This window comes from Gymnodraco acuticeps, unplaced genomic scaffold, assembly GCF_902827175.1.
Source record: "Gymnodraco acuticeps unplaced genomic scaffold, fGymAcu1.1, whole genome shotgun sequence".
Taxonomy (NCBI): domain Eukaryota; kingdom Metazoa; phylum Chordata; class Actinopteri; order Perciformes; family Bathydraconidae; genus Gymnodraco; species Gymnodraco acuticeps.
This window is the reverse complement of record NW_022992021.1, coordinates 18596-33016: the sequence shown is the minus strand read 5'-3', so window position 1 is coordinate 33016 and position 14421 is coordinate 18596. Positions and strand designations below refer to the sequence as shown.

Sequence of the window (14421 nt, the reverse complement as noted above, 5' to 3'; positions counted from 1 at the left end):
CTCTTTGGACCATTTATATACTTATTGAAAACAAGCTACAAAATGTAATACCTTGGAAAATGTCGTTTAATAGGCTACTTTTTAATAGCCTTAATTTTCGCTAAATTGATTTATCAACTTGTAATACTTTTTAAGACCCCGCGGACACCCTGTATAGAGAGCTGCAGGGGGAACCACTGTGTAGACACAATATATTTCACTCTTTGTTTCAAAACCCCCTGTAAAAAGCTAAAGTACTGTGAGAAAAAGTCAGACCGTTTATTTGGGAAATGAAGCGTGCCACTGCATAACACTGCGTTACATCCAATCAGGGTTACATACAATACAGATAAACCCTCTGGGAGGAGATGTTTACACACAAACAGTCACAAATATGTCCATTTAGATTCAAGCGATGGTCAGGATGGCCCGCTCCCTCCTCCTCCTCTTCCTCTTCTTCTCCTCCAGTTGGCCTGTGGCGTCGGTGAAGAACATCACGTCCTCCTTGCTCTCGATCTCCCGCTGCAGGAACTGGAGCGCCGCGCTGTTAAAGCCCATCACATCCTGAGGCACAAAGGAAAAAGGGATGTGAGGAAATGTAAAGATGTAATAAGGACAATAATCTCTGCCGAGTCAAAAAGACTAAGTACAAAAGACAGCTTTTCACTTACTCGGATTTCTCGCACTTTTGTAACAGTATTTGTCCGTAGCTCATCTATGACGGACAGCATCATCTGGTTACTGGAGATCTGACCAAAGTGGATCCTTCAAAGAAACAAAAAAACACTGTTAGGGCAAAACTGTATCACCAGAACAATCAGCAGCAGTGTATAAGCAATGGACAAGCTGGAAACCCTTCTAATCATTGACAAAACTATATTTTTGTTATTTTCTCTCAGACACTAAAATCAAAATTGGTAAAGAATCGTTTTTGAAGTCCACTGGCTAAGACTTATGATGGAAAGGAAAATAGAAGACTTTTTTAATCTTGCATTTCGCCCAAATATACATGTTTCAATCTGTAAAAACAATCCATACTGTGACATGTTATTTCACTCTCACACACTCAGTTGGTCGTGCATTCAACTAGCTTGTTGGGCAGTGTTTGAAAGTGCAACAAATGTTCTCAAATATGCAGAATAAACCTATTGTTTTGGAGTTTTTCCATTTTCAATTCACATATTTTGCACACTGTGGCAACAAATGACAAGCTGCCAGATCTCTGAACCTTTGACCCCAAATATCTTACTTAATGACCAAACGCAAACCCATTTGTCTCTTTCCCACACAGGCGGAGCACCTACTTGAGCAGGAAGAAGAGGCAGCGGCAGACCAGCTCCACCTCCAGGCCCTGATGGATGTAGCTGTTGAACAGCCTCAGCAGCTCGGGGACGTACGGGAACGGTAAGACCAGCAGAGAGACCTCCAGCTCACTGAGGAGCACACAACAACACGAGGTGAATATAGGCACAGAGCACTGACCGTGGTGATAAGCTTTATGGGTAAAGTCAAAGTTAAACATCTTGTGGGTTTGTTCTCGTCATCAAATCTTACCTTGATCTGACCTTCTTTATGACGTCCAAAACATATTGGGAAGGCTGGAAGAGAAAACGAGACGGGAGAACTAAGTGCCTCTGAACATTGATAAACCGTTTTTCAGTTACTGTGAGAAAATGTAAGTGCTGTGTTTAGATTAGCGAGCCTCCCTCATGTCTCAATAGTAGCAAATCCAACTACTTTTTATTGCATAATTTGTATAATAAAATGTATGTTTGCCTGAATTCTTGTGTGAACAGTTTTTACTGGCTTAACGTGTATTCTTCATCGCTGTTCTACTTACTGAGACGTTTCCAAAGGCCACGAGGATAGGATTGGGTTTCGGTGGAGGAATCTGCAAAACAACATCACATGTTAATGTGTTTGGCAGAAACAGAGGGACTATTAAAAGTAGGATTACTGGATCCTGTCTCTACCTTGTTAGCTGCATTCTGACAGGCATATTTATGCTCCTCCATCTTCCTGCTTTCCTCTCGGTAAATCTCCAGAGCCTCCATGATTCGCTCTGCCTGCAAAGAGACCGCACAAAAACAAGAACAAAGAACAAAAATAACTGATAATTCTCAAACAAATAGTCCAATTTTCACACTTTTGACACACAGATGATATGAATGCAACCAGCTTTAAACGTTAACAAAACTATTTAAAAACTATCAAACCTTAAATATTCACATCCATGCCATATCCACTAATAAGAGGGAGGATGATATTCATGCTAAACTCACAGCTTTGACTGTCTCCACGGTCTTCTTGGCGGCTGGTGCTGCCTCTCCTTCCGTCTCTCCAGGAACCTGCAGATAAGACAAGGTAATGCATCCCAAACATCCAACGTCCACTTCTTATATACAGTCTATGAGAATATACTTTGAACAAAGGACAAGACATAACCCTAAAACGCACAGATCTGGGGAAGCTTTTTGTGAACAAAAGTTGTTTATAGATGCTCCTGTTGCATGGGAATCCAACAAGTCAAGGTCAAGTTTGGACAGATGCTGCATCAGTTGTTTTAGGCTATAACTGCCAGAGTGCGGCTTATATTACAGGGACTGAAATCTGAATCTCCCACAACAGAATCTCAGACATTGCTTGGTTGAAATAGACCGGCGTAATGCTTTATTGTTAGTAGGTAATGTCTCACCACAGGCGCATCTCCTTTGGCCATGTCCTCCTCAAACTCTGCTTCTCTCGCCTGTAAATACAAACACATGGTCATTTAGATTGAACAAAGAAGAAGCGACATGGTGTTCAGCAGTCGGAAAAACTGTCAAATCCTCCTCTTCCTCCTCCTCCTCCTCCTCCTCACCATCTCTCGCTCCTCCTCCAGGATGATGGGCTCCCTCGTCCTCTCCCACAGACGCAGGGATTTGTCGTGAGATGCCGACACGATGTGGTCTCCGTTTGGGCTGATGGTCAGACACCAAACCTCCCGATGATGGCCCTGTAACGCCAAGAGAAAGGTAAAGAAAATGTCCAGCTGGAAGGAAAACATAGCACCTACCAACCACCAGGGGACTTCTTCACAATCACTAGTAAATATCAAGACTTATGAGCAAAGCGTCACCTCTAGAGTCTGGACGAGCTGAAACTTGTCGGCGTCCCACTGCTTGATCTTCTTGTCCTTCCCTGCTGTGAAGAACAGGTGAGTCTTGGGGAGAAACTGGAGGAACATGACGCTGTGGAGAAGAGAGAGACAGTCAGCCAGGTGGAAAGGTGAAATAGAGAATACATCCACGGCTAGAGAGTAGGACGGGAAGAAAGAAAACATGAGTAAAAATATCTAAGGATTAAAAGAAAGACAGAAATTGAAGGTTGTAATAAAACACAGAAAGGCTGAAAATAAAGCTATATGAAAAAAAGAAAAATCACTGAGGACAAAAAGTGACATGATAGAGGAGAAGACAGCGCGGTGACATGAAGGAGCAGCTGCTGTGAAGTCCCAGAACAGAGTTAACAAGACTCTGAAGACAACAGATGAAGTCCCAGAACAGAGTTAACAAGACTCTGAAGACAACAGATGAAGTCCCAGAACAGAGTTAACAAGACTCTGAAGACAACAGATGAAGTCACAGAACAGAGTTAACAAGACTCTGAAGACAACAGATGAAGTCACAGAACAGAGTTAACAAGACTCAAAAGCCTAGAACATTAATTCACCACTACATAAAAAACAGTTCCAAAGAACACATGTTTTGGGCGTGTGTTCACGGGCGTTACCTGTCGTCGTGAGCAAACATAGAGCGGTGACAGTCTCCGAAGTCCAAACCCCAGATCTTCACGTTCCTGTCTGCGGAGCCCGTGGCGATTAGTGTGTTGTCCTTGTTAACAGAAACACACAGGTTACTTAGGAACAAGTCAAGTCCACAAACTGATGCCATGATAGTCATAAACAAGTTGAGACCAATATCAAAACCAATAAACTATTAACAATCATCAATGGCTGCACACATGTGGAATTCTTAACAGGGACATATCATTAAAAACATGTTTCACTGCTTGTGCACATGTGTTTGGGAATCTGGAGTAACTCCTTTATGACTGTGGACTAAAAACAGCTGATGGTTAACGCTTTCTAAATCTTGTAGTACTCACATGTGAGATGTCCAGACAGAGTACAGGCAGCTTGTGTCCATACAGAGACAAGAAGAACTGCAGCAGGGAGAGGGAGACATGTTACAAAACAATATATGCATATGTTTAATGAATGAATGCTGTGATTTCAGTGCAGTGTACCTTCAGAGTGTCTGTGTAGAAGACTTTGACGGTGCAGTCCAACAGAGAGACGGCCAGCAGGCGGTTGTCAGGAGAAAACTTCACACACAGAATGTCTTCCTCCAGCTGCAGCGTGCGTGTGTGATTCAGTGTCAGCCGCCTTGAACACGTACACACAAATACTTAACCATGAGTAATGTCTCTTAGTCTGGTTGCTGAGCATTTGGTGCTTTGCCAAGATATTGCCAATTGAAACAAACACATGCAACAGATTTAAAATTAACATATTCATATTTAGAAGTGAGAACATGCTGACTACTGTAGCATCTTCTACCAGCTCTGAGTAAACAGCCAGATAAAAAGTAGAATAACAATTAAAGCTGAATTAAACCTTAAAATAAAAAACATTAGACAATTTCTTCTGTCATTTTTGTCCCATGAGGCAATATCTGAAGATCTGTGTTGCAGTTGAGTACTTCATTCGAGGTGCAAGGAAACATAGGATGGTCCGAAATAAACTGTCCTCATATTTAAACATTGAAGAGAGTGGTGACTTACTTCTGTCCGCTACCGCTTCCTTCGTCCTTTATCAGCTCAAACTCCCAGAACTTCACCTTCTTATCTGCACTTCCTGTGACAATCCCCCTCTACAGGAATGACGACACACAACAAATGAGAACAGAAAACACAGCTGGTTAGAAGGTACGACATGGTAGGGGATATTTATTATTTAAATATATTTTTTTATTGAGTTTACATTTATACTGTCAATATTTTTATTTATTTTTTTCCCTTTCCCCTCCTCCCGGTTCTAGCTAGTAAATTAAATAACTAACTAAATAAAATAGATACATGTATAGGTAAAAATAAAGTAATGTAGAAGATAATATTAAAAGAAAATGTATAGATAAGGGAATAAAGAATAGTAACAGTAATACATATACTCAGTCGGTAGGGGATATTTATAAACAGATTTCTGCAGGGGGTGTACCTGGTCCGGGGCGAGGCACAGGGACCACAGAGCTCCACTGTGAGCGTCCACCGTCTCCAGGAGGCTCCCAGAGGCCAGCTCAAAGATCTGCAGTTTCCCGCTCTGACAGGAAAAACAGGCCTCAGTTAACACAAAGTAGAAACTAAACAAGACTTTCTTTATCAGTCCAGCAACCATGTCTTTTCAAGCCAAGTTATACATTGAAACACAAAACAGACTCCAATAAAAAGGCAGAATCTGTTACCTTGGTTCCCAGGATGATCTGCCTGTCTCCGGGCACGAAGAGCGAGCAGAGAGCGTATTCACAGACCATGGTGCGGATCACCTGCAGAGTGGACCTGAAACAGACAACAACTCAGATGTTATAGTGTGTTTCACCTTCATGACTGCATTGTAATTGTGTGTTAGCTAATGAGCTCATTTCAGCTGTAGTCCCTTTGCAATCTCTTAATGTTATCAATGCAATGCTTCAGCTGCACCACAGTACAATACAATACAATACAATACTTAAATGAATTAGTATTCCAGAGATGAGGTAGTTTGATAACTTTGGTTTGAAGCCATCTCTTTGAGGTAATTACTTTTCTTTCTCATTTTATTAGAAGGACTGTTAGTGGGTGGATTGTACCGAGAAGATGTTTTTCAGAACAAGCTACGACGTCTTTATTGTACAGCATGGTTCCCTCTGCCTTCCTACCATACTTCCTTTTGCATTATGGTGCAAGCCCATGTTAACCCTTATAGAGGTGGCAAGCATATGCAAAAATGGCTTTTAATGTGTCCTTCTCCTCACCTGTTCCAGACTTTGACGGTGTCCCCGGAGGCCGAGAGGACGGCCAGGTTGTCGGAGCTGAAGGCCAGCGTGCGGACGTCGGTGCGGTGTCCGCCCAGTGTGAGGCGGGACGTCTTATTGGCTGTGGGCATCTTGTCTGAAGTCTTCAGGCTGTACGTCTCCACCGTGTTGTTCTGCAGCAGCAGCGCCACCTTCAGCTCGCCTCCCACACAGGACAGGCAGTCCACCCATCTGAGGATATATATAGGAGACGTGTGAGGGGGGGAATTAAAAACGTCACAAGCTCTAACCAAGAGGTCATGATAACCCTGTTTTTACCGTCAATGACTGAATAATGATTAGATTTACTTTATTGATTCCACATTGGAAAAAGTAACCAGTTAATATGTACATATCAACAGTAGAAAGATGTAGGTTTAAGAGTGTTTATAGAATAAAGCATATAAAATCTATAGAATAAGTTAAAACACACTAAAGAAGCCCAACGTACTATTAGACAATTGTTATATTGGATTATGATAGAAATTGTAAAACCCTGTACGTCTGAATGACAGTGAGAAAGACTCTCTCTAAGCTGCCGTCTGTTTCCGCTCCTCCTCACTGACCTGATCTTGGCGGACGCCTTAATTTTGGTCAGTCTGAGGATCTCGTCATTCAGCGTCCTCTCCACCAGCGGCACCGCTGCCTCCTCCTCCTCTGCTGCTTCCTCCTGAGCTCTGCAGCAGGGACACACACACAACAAACATCAGCTACACACACACACACACACACACACACACACACACACACACACACACACACACACACACACACACACACACACACACACACACACACACACACACACACACACACACACACACACACACACACACACACACACACACACACACACACACACACACACACACACACACACACACACACACACACACACACACACACACACACCACACACACACACACACACACACACACACACACACAACACACACACACACACACACACACACACACACACACACACACACACACACACACACACACACACACTCCAAATGCAAAAACTGAAATAACTTGTCTTTACTTTGCCGCCTTCTTTTTGGCTTTCTTCGTCTTTTTGGTCATTTTCTTCTGCACTTCCTCCTCTGACAGCACAGTGAAGATCTCCAGGACTGAGTCATTGCCCTGATGGAGGACAGAGAAATGTTAAGCATTATTTACATACAAAAAACGAATATTGATCATGCATTTCAAAGTCAGAAATTCTGCTGAACACAAAAGTCCTTTAATTTCATAAAACACTAACCAACAAAGTGAAATATCTCTATCTCCAGCATTAGAGGCCGGAGACATTAAAAGCCATCTCCATAAAACCAACAGGGAAATAACCAACCACAATGCCTCACTTTGCCTGGAAGTCACTTTTTTTTATTTTGGTCTGTATTCACTTTGTATGTTGAATAGGCTTTCGGCACAAATATTTCATGATTCTTGAAGAAACCCTAAGATACTCTCCACTGTGTATTTCAAAAAATTTACAATTTCTCAGTGGAGTCAGGAGGAGACTCACATGGCAGGCGATGACTCTGGCTTTAGCGTCCGCTGTCAGAGACACCACTCGGTCCCGAGCCTCTCTCAGGATGGAGCCGGCTTTCCTACAGCTCAGGATCCGCTGAGAGAGAGAGGGGGCGGGGGGGAGGGAGAGGGAGAGAGAGACAGACAGACAGACAGAGAGAGAGAGAGAGGGAGGGAGAGGGAGAGAGAGACAGACAGACAGACAGAGAGAGAGAGAGAGGGAGGGAGAGAGAGACAGACAGACAGACAGAGAGAGAGAGAGGGAGGGAGAGGGAGAGAGAGACAGACAGACAGACAGACAGAGAGAGAGAGAGGGAGGGAGAGAGAGAGGGAGGGAGAGAGAGACAGACAGACAGACAGAGAGATAGAGAGGGAGGGAGAGGGAGAGAGAGACAGACAGACAGACAGAGAGAGAGAGAGAGGGAGGGAGGGAGGGGAGAGGGAGAGAGAGACAGACAGACAGACAGACAGAGAGAGAGAGAGGGAGGGAGGGAGAGAGAGACAGACAGACAGACAGAGAGAGAGGTACAGAGAGAGAGGTAGAGAGAGACAGACAGACAGACAGACAGAGAGAGAGAGGGAGGGAGAGGGAGAGAGAGACAGACAGACAGACAGAGAGAGAGAGAGGGAGGGAGAGAGAGACAGACAGACAGAGAGAGAGAGAGAGAGAGAGAGGACAATGTTAAAGCTCTGTGAAATTAAATCCATGTACCACAGTATTTCCCCCCCAAAAAACATGAACTCTTTTACCTCCTCAGGACTTTCATCCAACTCTTCCTTATTGTCTTCATCATCATCATCATCATCCAGCAGAGTTTTCCCCTTCTTCACTTTGGTCTCCCCCTCAGCTTTCTCCTGAGCAGACAGAGGACAAAACCTGTCAGTATTTACCACTTTCTCTTTCATTTTTACATTTTGATTTGATTCATTTCGAACGTGTAAAACAATAATACAAAAAGATTATAATAATAATGACATGAACCATGAGAATTATTATACTGTACAAACTTAAGCAGTGTCAAATTGATAAACAAAAATATTATTGAATTACGCATCCGAAAAGGGGTGGGAAGAAGTTTACAATTATTTAACGCCCACCCCGTAATCATGACTATTGTAATGGTCTTGAATGGTGAAGCTGTATTTAACCATGGTGGCTATCAGCGCTCCAGCTAATCTCCCATTTCTCCTTTGTATAAATCAGGATGTATTCAGGTGAATGTCCCCAGCTGTGTTGTCCTCACCTCCTGCAGGTAGTCGATGTCCCAGGCTCTGAGCTCGCTGTCAGCTGATCCTGTGAGCAGCCTGCTCTCCTGGTTCAGCAGCACCATGCCCCACACCTATCACAGAGACAATAACACACAGATTCATCAAAATCCATCCGGGGAAAACAAATACACAATATTGACATTCAAACTGTTTCCAAGTTATTGTTCCTACTTTAGGGGGCGTTTCATTTTCCTAATCAGGACCTCATTTTATACGGACATGATAACAATGCAGCACAAATGCCTTGAATCGTTAACGAGAGTGAAATATAATGTGCGGTTCGGCCCTGAAATTCAGATTAGCTTCAAAATGGACTATGTTTCTCCTTGACCCACGTTTTGTCTTGTTTGTAAAGCTTTGTTTTTAGATCACGGTCTTGCTGAAACAAAGGCTTGGCATATTATTTCTCAAAGAGCAATCACAATGATCTTCAAATCAAATCAAGTTTTATTTATATAGCACATTTAAAAAAAGATTTTTGGTCGAGCCAAAGTGCTGTACATATAATAATTACCTTACAGTAAGGACACTTTACAGCAAATACAACAGCACAGTTTGTGCAGAATATCAGTATGAGAAAACGACACCCTCTGTCCTTAGACCCTCACATCGTACAAGGAAAAACTTCCAGAGAAAACCCACAGTTTAAAGGGAAACATGGGAGAAACCTCAGGGAGAGCCACTTATTATCAGCTTCCACTCAGCTAAATGAATGAATCCTGTCTCCACTCGCATCATGTTGCCAACAGTAATACCATTCAATGACCTTTACGGATAAAACTCAGGGGACTGAACCCACTTTAGCTCTGCTTTAAATGCAGCCAGAGGCATCGAGAGTGAGAAGTGAGAGAACACTGATTGTTTACACGTGATGACATTCAGCTGATTTGGTCCCTGGGTTGTGCAATTAAGGGTGCGTTCACACCTGCCTTGTATAGTCCGGTTGAATCGAACCCTGGTGAGTTTAGCCGCTTGGTTCGGTTCATTTGGCTCGGTGTGAACGCAGTCCGAGACCTCTAAAGTGAACTAAACAACCGGACTCTGGTCCGCTAAAATAGGTGGTCTCGGAGCGCTTGCTTGCGAACTCTGGAGCGGTTCATTGCTGGTGTGAACGCAGTCCGCACCAAAACATAGGAAGCGTGGTATTTACGTGTCACAAGAACGCGGATATCTTCAAAATCTTTAGCGAAAGAGTCTTTCAAGACAGGTTGTTTAGTTAAAGAGTGAAGCAGAATTAAGTGTTGAACAGTGTCGTGTAAAGTAAAAATGCTCCGTCAACTACATAAAAGTAAGAACACCTGTCGTCGGTGAAACGCCCCTCCTGACTGCAGAACGTCTCTCATTATGTTATAATGTTTTTTAACGGACGTTGTCTGATTATATAATCATATGCGTGGGCCGCTAGAGTCTGTTGATCTCCAGATTAACAGCAGCATGAGAATAACCTGCCCGAAAGTGCCGATGCTCCATGACGGAGGCTCTGGTAGAAATTGCCGGGATTTGCGTTTTTACCCCCTTAATGTCTGACCAATGGTTGAACAGCATTTCCGTGCACATGACTTGTGTTTAAAGTTTATAGTCCGTTTCAGTTTTGCCGTGTGAACGCAAACCGAACCTTCTGAAAAATGAAACGATGTAACAAACTGTCGTCTGGTGCACCAGAGAACGAACTATAGGTGTGAATGCAAGTTAATTCTCCTCAGTCCGACCCTTTGTTAATGTTGATGTTAATGAATATAGAGTATGAAGCCCCTCACCTCACTGCGATGGCCCACCATGGTCTTGAAGCAGTGCTGTGTGTCCAGATCCCACCACTTCACAAAACTGTCCTTGGAGCTGCAGCAGAGCACACAGACACATACATACGGTTAGTGACACTGCTATCATCACGTTATAAACAGTTAAAGGGACATTTTAAATCATTAGAAAAAATATATAATGTCCTTGTAGTGCCACAACTGTTGCTCTTAAGGTTTTGAAATGAAAAAAACAATTATATATATAGTATTTTATTAACAAAGGGCTATGCTATTTGGTTAATTCATATTGACTATGTATTTATTGAATTACACTTGAAACATGCCGTGTGCTACGGTGATATATATTGTTATCAATATATGAAATAACCTTTAACACGGTAAAGGATTTTGGGCATATTGCCAAACACTAATTCTAGACATCCTGACAGTTGAAGCATCAAATATTAATGTACAATACTTATCTTTGTTTTCCCTTTAACAAATAACATATGCGCAGGATCATCATTGAGGGTAAGGTGAAAATATGTTTGACTTTTCTGTGTCCACAATCTTTAATTTAGAAACGTAATAATACATTGTTATTAGTGTGTTACCTGGTGACCAGGATGTTCTTGTCTTTGAGGAACAAGGCCTCAGTGATGACGTCTTTGTGTCCTCTCAGCCTGTACAGCCCACACTCATTGATGATGTCCCACACGATCACATCTGTGTCCTGAGGAGGAGAAAGAGGTAAAACATGCTTAACACATGCTTTAAAACATACTTTAGCAAAACAAAGAAATTCCTCCTTGCTTACCCTGGATCCAGTGACGAGCCGAGCCCCGAGTGAGTCGTAGTGCATGGCGCTGACGGCCGTCTTGTGGCCGTTGAAGGAGACGTTGCTCTCGCCGTTCAGCAGGCTGAAGATCCGCACAGCGCCGTCCTCGTAACCCACGGCGAGATGGATGCCGTCGGGCGAGGCACAGAGGAAGGTCACCTCGTGTTTCTGACCCTGCAGGATCAGGACCTGCACAGAAAGAGAGACGCTGGGTAAGATCTGCAAAGCTTTTTCACAGGAGACCCAAACCTATTCTGTGATCATTCAAAACTTGTATATCATTCACCTTCTCTCCTTTCCGGACGTCCCAGATGAACACTTGTTCACATGCAGCCACGGCGACATAGCGCCCCTTCTCTCCTCCTCGGAGGGTCACATATGCGATGTTGGCTTTCTGGCTCCCAATGACTCCAAACACTGCGCTGGCCACATAGCGCAGGTACTGCTTGGTCAACCCCATGACCGGCAGCCTCTGGTAATTCTGAATACTGTTTACAACAACAGGAGAGATTTGAAATGAATCACACTGTGAAAAACAATAATAACTTGGATTTACATAGCGCCTTTCAAGAAACCCAAGTACGCTTCCTTAACAACTCCTACAGGAATCCAATGTGTCATTTTAGTTTCATGTAACCATATCTTGCTAAATATTTAAACAATATATTAAATGACCAATTCATAACTTTTAATTAAGCTACCTATCAGATTCAGGATATAACGGTAATACATTTCCCAGCTACAACATTAAAGGGATGAAAACATTAATGCTTCAATCATTATAATGCATTTAAATATATTAATTTCAAATGGGCATATGCATAATGAGTACTTTCAGTAATTTAAGTACAAGTCCAGCTACATCTGATACTTTTGTATCTTTACTTAACTAAGGTTTTGAATGCAGGACTTTTACCTGTAACTTTGACTTATAAAACGGTGGTATTAGTACTTTTACTTGAGTTAAAGTTCCCATTTCTTCTTCCAACATTGATAATTAGGTATTGATTACACTATAACTATGTGTAATGTGTCTGTGGTGGTCCAGATAGAGATACAGTGTTTTGTTCAATTTCTATCTCCGATTGTGTCACTTTAATATGATTACAGGTATATTCCTGTTTTTAAGTATCCAATACATACTTTGAAATAAGCGACAATTAACCTAAACGCTTACTTTTAGTAGCTTTATAGCTTGGTATAGCACGCTAGTTTATTTAGTCAGAGGAGCGTTTGTTTTGAAACATATAATACCCCGCGTCGTCGGAGTTAAGAGCTCCTGGAACGTAAATTGACTCAATACGCAACAAACGCCACCCGCATAGAAACCGCTGCATTACAAATCGAGTGCACCCAACCAGGACAGACCGTTGCTTCCTGAACCCACGTGGAGAAGTTCCAGTGTTAACGTAGCTCCTAAAATCAGATATATCGTAGATTTATGTCTGCATATGTTTAACATGAAGTAAATATGTATAACTCAAACGTAAAATATTTAAATATATATTTGTATTTCATTCCCTTACCTCTGAAATGCGGCTGCTAGCTTCACTTGTGTTTTTCTTCCTACAACGCTGATTCAGACCAAAGCAGTCGATGACAAACATCGATGCTGACAGTATGAGCAAATGGAGCAAATATATTCACACCATCAAACTGGTGGGTGAGAGAGTATTTGTCCTTTAATTAAGTCAAAAGTAATAATGAGACCCTCTAAAAAACACTTTGTTACTGCTGCTTTTTCAATACCTGTTTTTTTTTTATGTTAACTTCTCTTACTGTCTATGCACTATTATATACCAAGACAATTCCTTATATGTGGAAACCCAATTGACAATAAAGGGAATTATAATTATGATTGGGTTGTGGTAAAAGTAAATGTCTATAGACAAACACGACAGTAAAAAAGGTGCATAACTATCTATATATCTTTGCTCTGTCATTTTCTCTCTGTTGCTTTTGTCTGCGCTGCTAGAACAAGCACACTTGACTTGCGAAATACTTCTAGGAAAATACATTTTGAAATAATGCTCAGATTTTATTGCACTAACCAATGTTTTTTTAAATCTAGGTTTGCATCCAAGTTTATAACAATATAGTGACTTATCACAGGTACCATACACAACCACAGCGGAAGTGTTCTCCTCTTATTAGTCAGCTGATTAGAAGCTGGAGAACAGATGTGTCAAGTTAAAAAGAAACACCTAGAACAGAACCGGAAGTTCACTTGTATGGACCCTACACAATAAACTACTGGGTTAATTGCAAGTCAGAACATGACTACAGTAGAATCACAATGGGGAAAGAGCAGGACAAAACAATTACATGAAACATACCCACAATAACAATTAAATGGACATTTGAAACCTACAGCGGACATACAACAAGAAGGGACTTTTCTGGAGTCATTTTTTGTCATTTTAATGTTATATATTTTGTGGGAAAACATCAGACACAACACATAAATAAGCAGAGCATTTGTGATATGCCTTAAAAAGGGTATGGAGAGATGTTGTATTGACTCTTTATGATAGATAGGCAGGCGGGCAGGCGGGCAGGCAGGCAGGCAGGCAGGCAGGCATTTAGGTACTTTATTGGTATATCACATATAGAACATAGCTACAGTGTAGTTATGCCGATGAAAATCTTAGGTCACAGGCTCCTCCAATAGTGCAACACAATAACAGATAAACAGAAAAATATAGTGCAAGTATAGTAGGCCTACATACAAAAAGAAAATTAGTTTAAAAAAGTGAAATAGTGAAATAATAAGAGCAATAAGATGCAACGTTATTGGAATGATATATTAGATAAATAGATAAATATATAGCAGATGAATGTTATGGATGTTGTTTCAACAGTTCAGGTGTTTAATAGTCTTATGGCCTGTGGGATGAAACTGTCCCTGAGTCTGGTGGTTTTAGTCCGGATGCTGCAGTACGGTACCGCCTGCCAGACAGAACAGTTT

At 41.9% G+C, this 14421-nt stretch overlaps 1 protein-coding gene across 2 annotated transcripts; it reads right to left on the bottom strand.

Annotated features, from left to right (window-relative positions):
• Positions 1–237: 237 nt before the first annotated feature.
• On the bottom strand, positions 238–13110 carry wdr3 (WD repeat domain 3). Of its 2 annotated transcripts, none has more exons than XM_034201502.1 (27): positions 12980–13110; positions 11740–11941; positions 11433–11642; positions 11230–11348; positions 10634–10712; positions 8852–8947; positions 8358–8462; positions 7603–7704; positions 7117–7217; positions 6635–6745; positions 6030–6260; positions 5481–5574; positions 5237–5338; positions 4804–4892; positions 4267–4405; positions 4126–4182; positions 3751–3851; positions 3098–3209; positions 2840–2974; positions 2675–2725; positions 2262–2327; positions 1953–2045; positions 1820–1870; positions 1534–1577; positions 1284–1412; positions 651–744; positions 238–543 (listed from the first exon to the last, which is right to left on the bottom strand). In XM_034201502.1, exons 2-27 carry the CDS (start codon positions 11911–11913, stop codon positions 388–390), a joined length of 2841 nt encoding a protein of 946 aa, XP_034057393.1. In that variant the 5' UTR covers positions 11914–11941; positions 12980–13110; the 3' UTR covers positions 238–387. The 2 variants fall into 2 exon arrangements, with proteins under 2 accessions (XP_034057393.1, XP_034057394.1); XM_034201503.1 differs by lacking the exon at positions 12980–13110 and adding an exon at positions 12822–12842.
• Positions 13111–14421: the final 1311 nt, after the last annotated feature.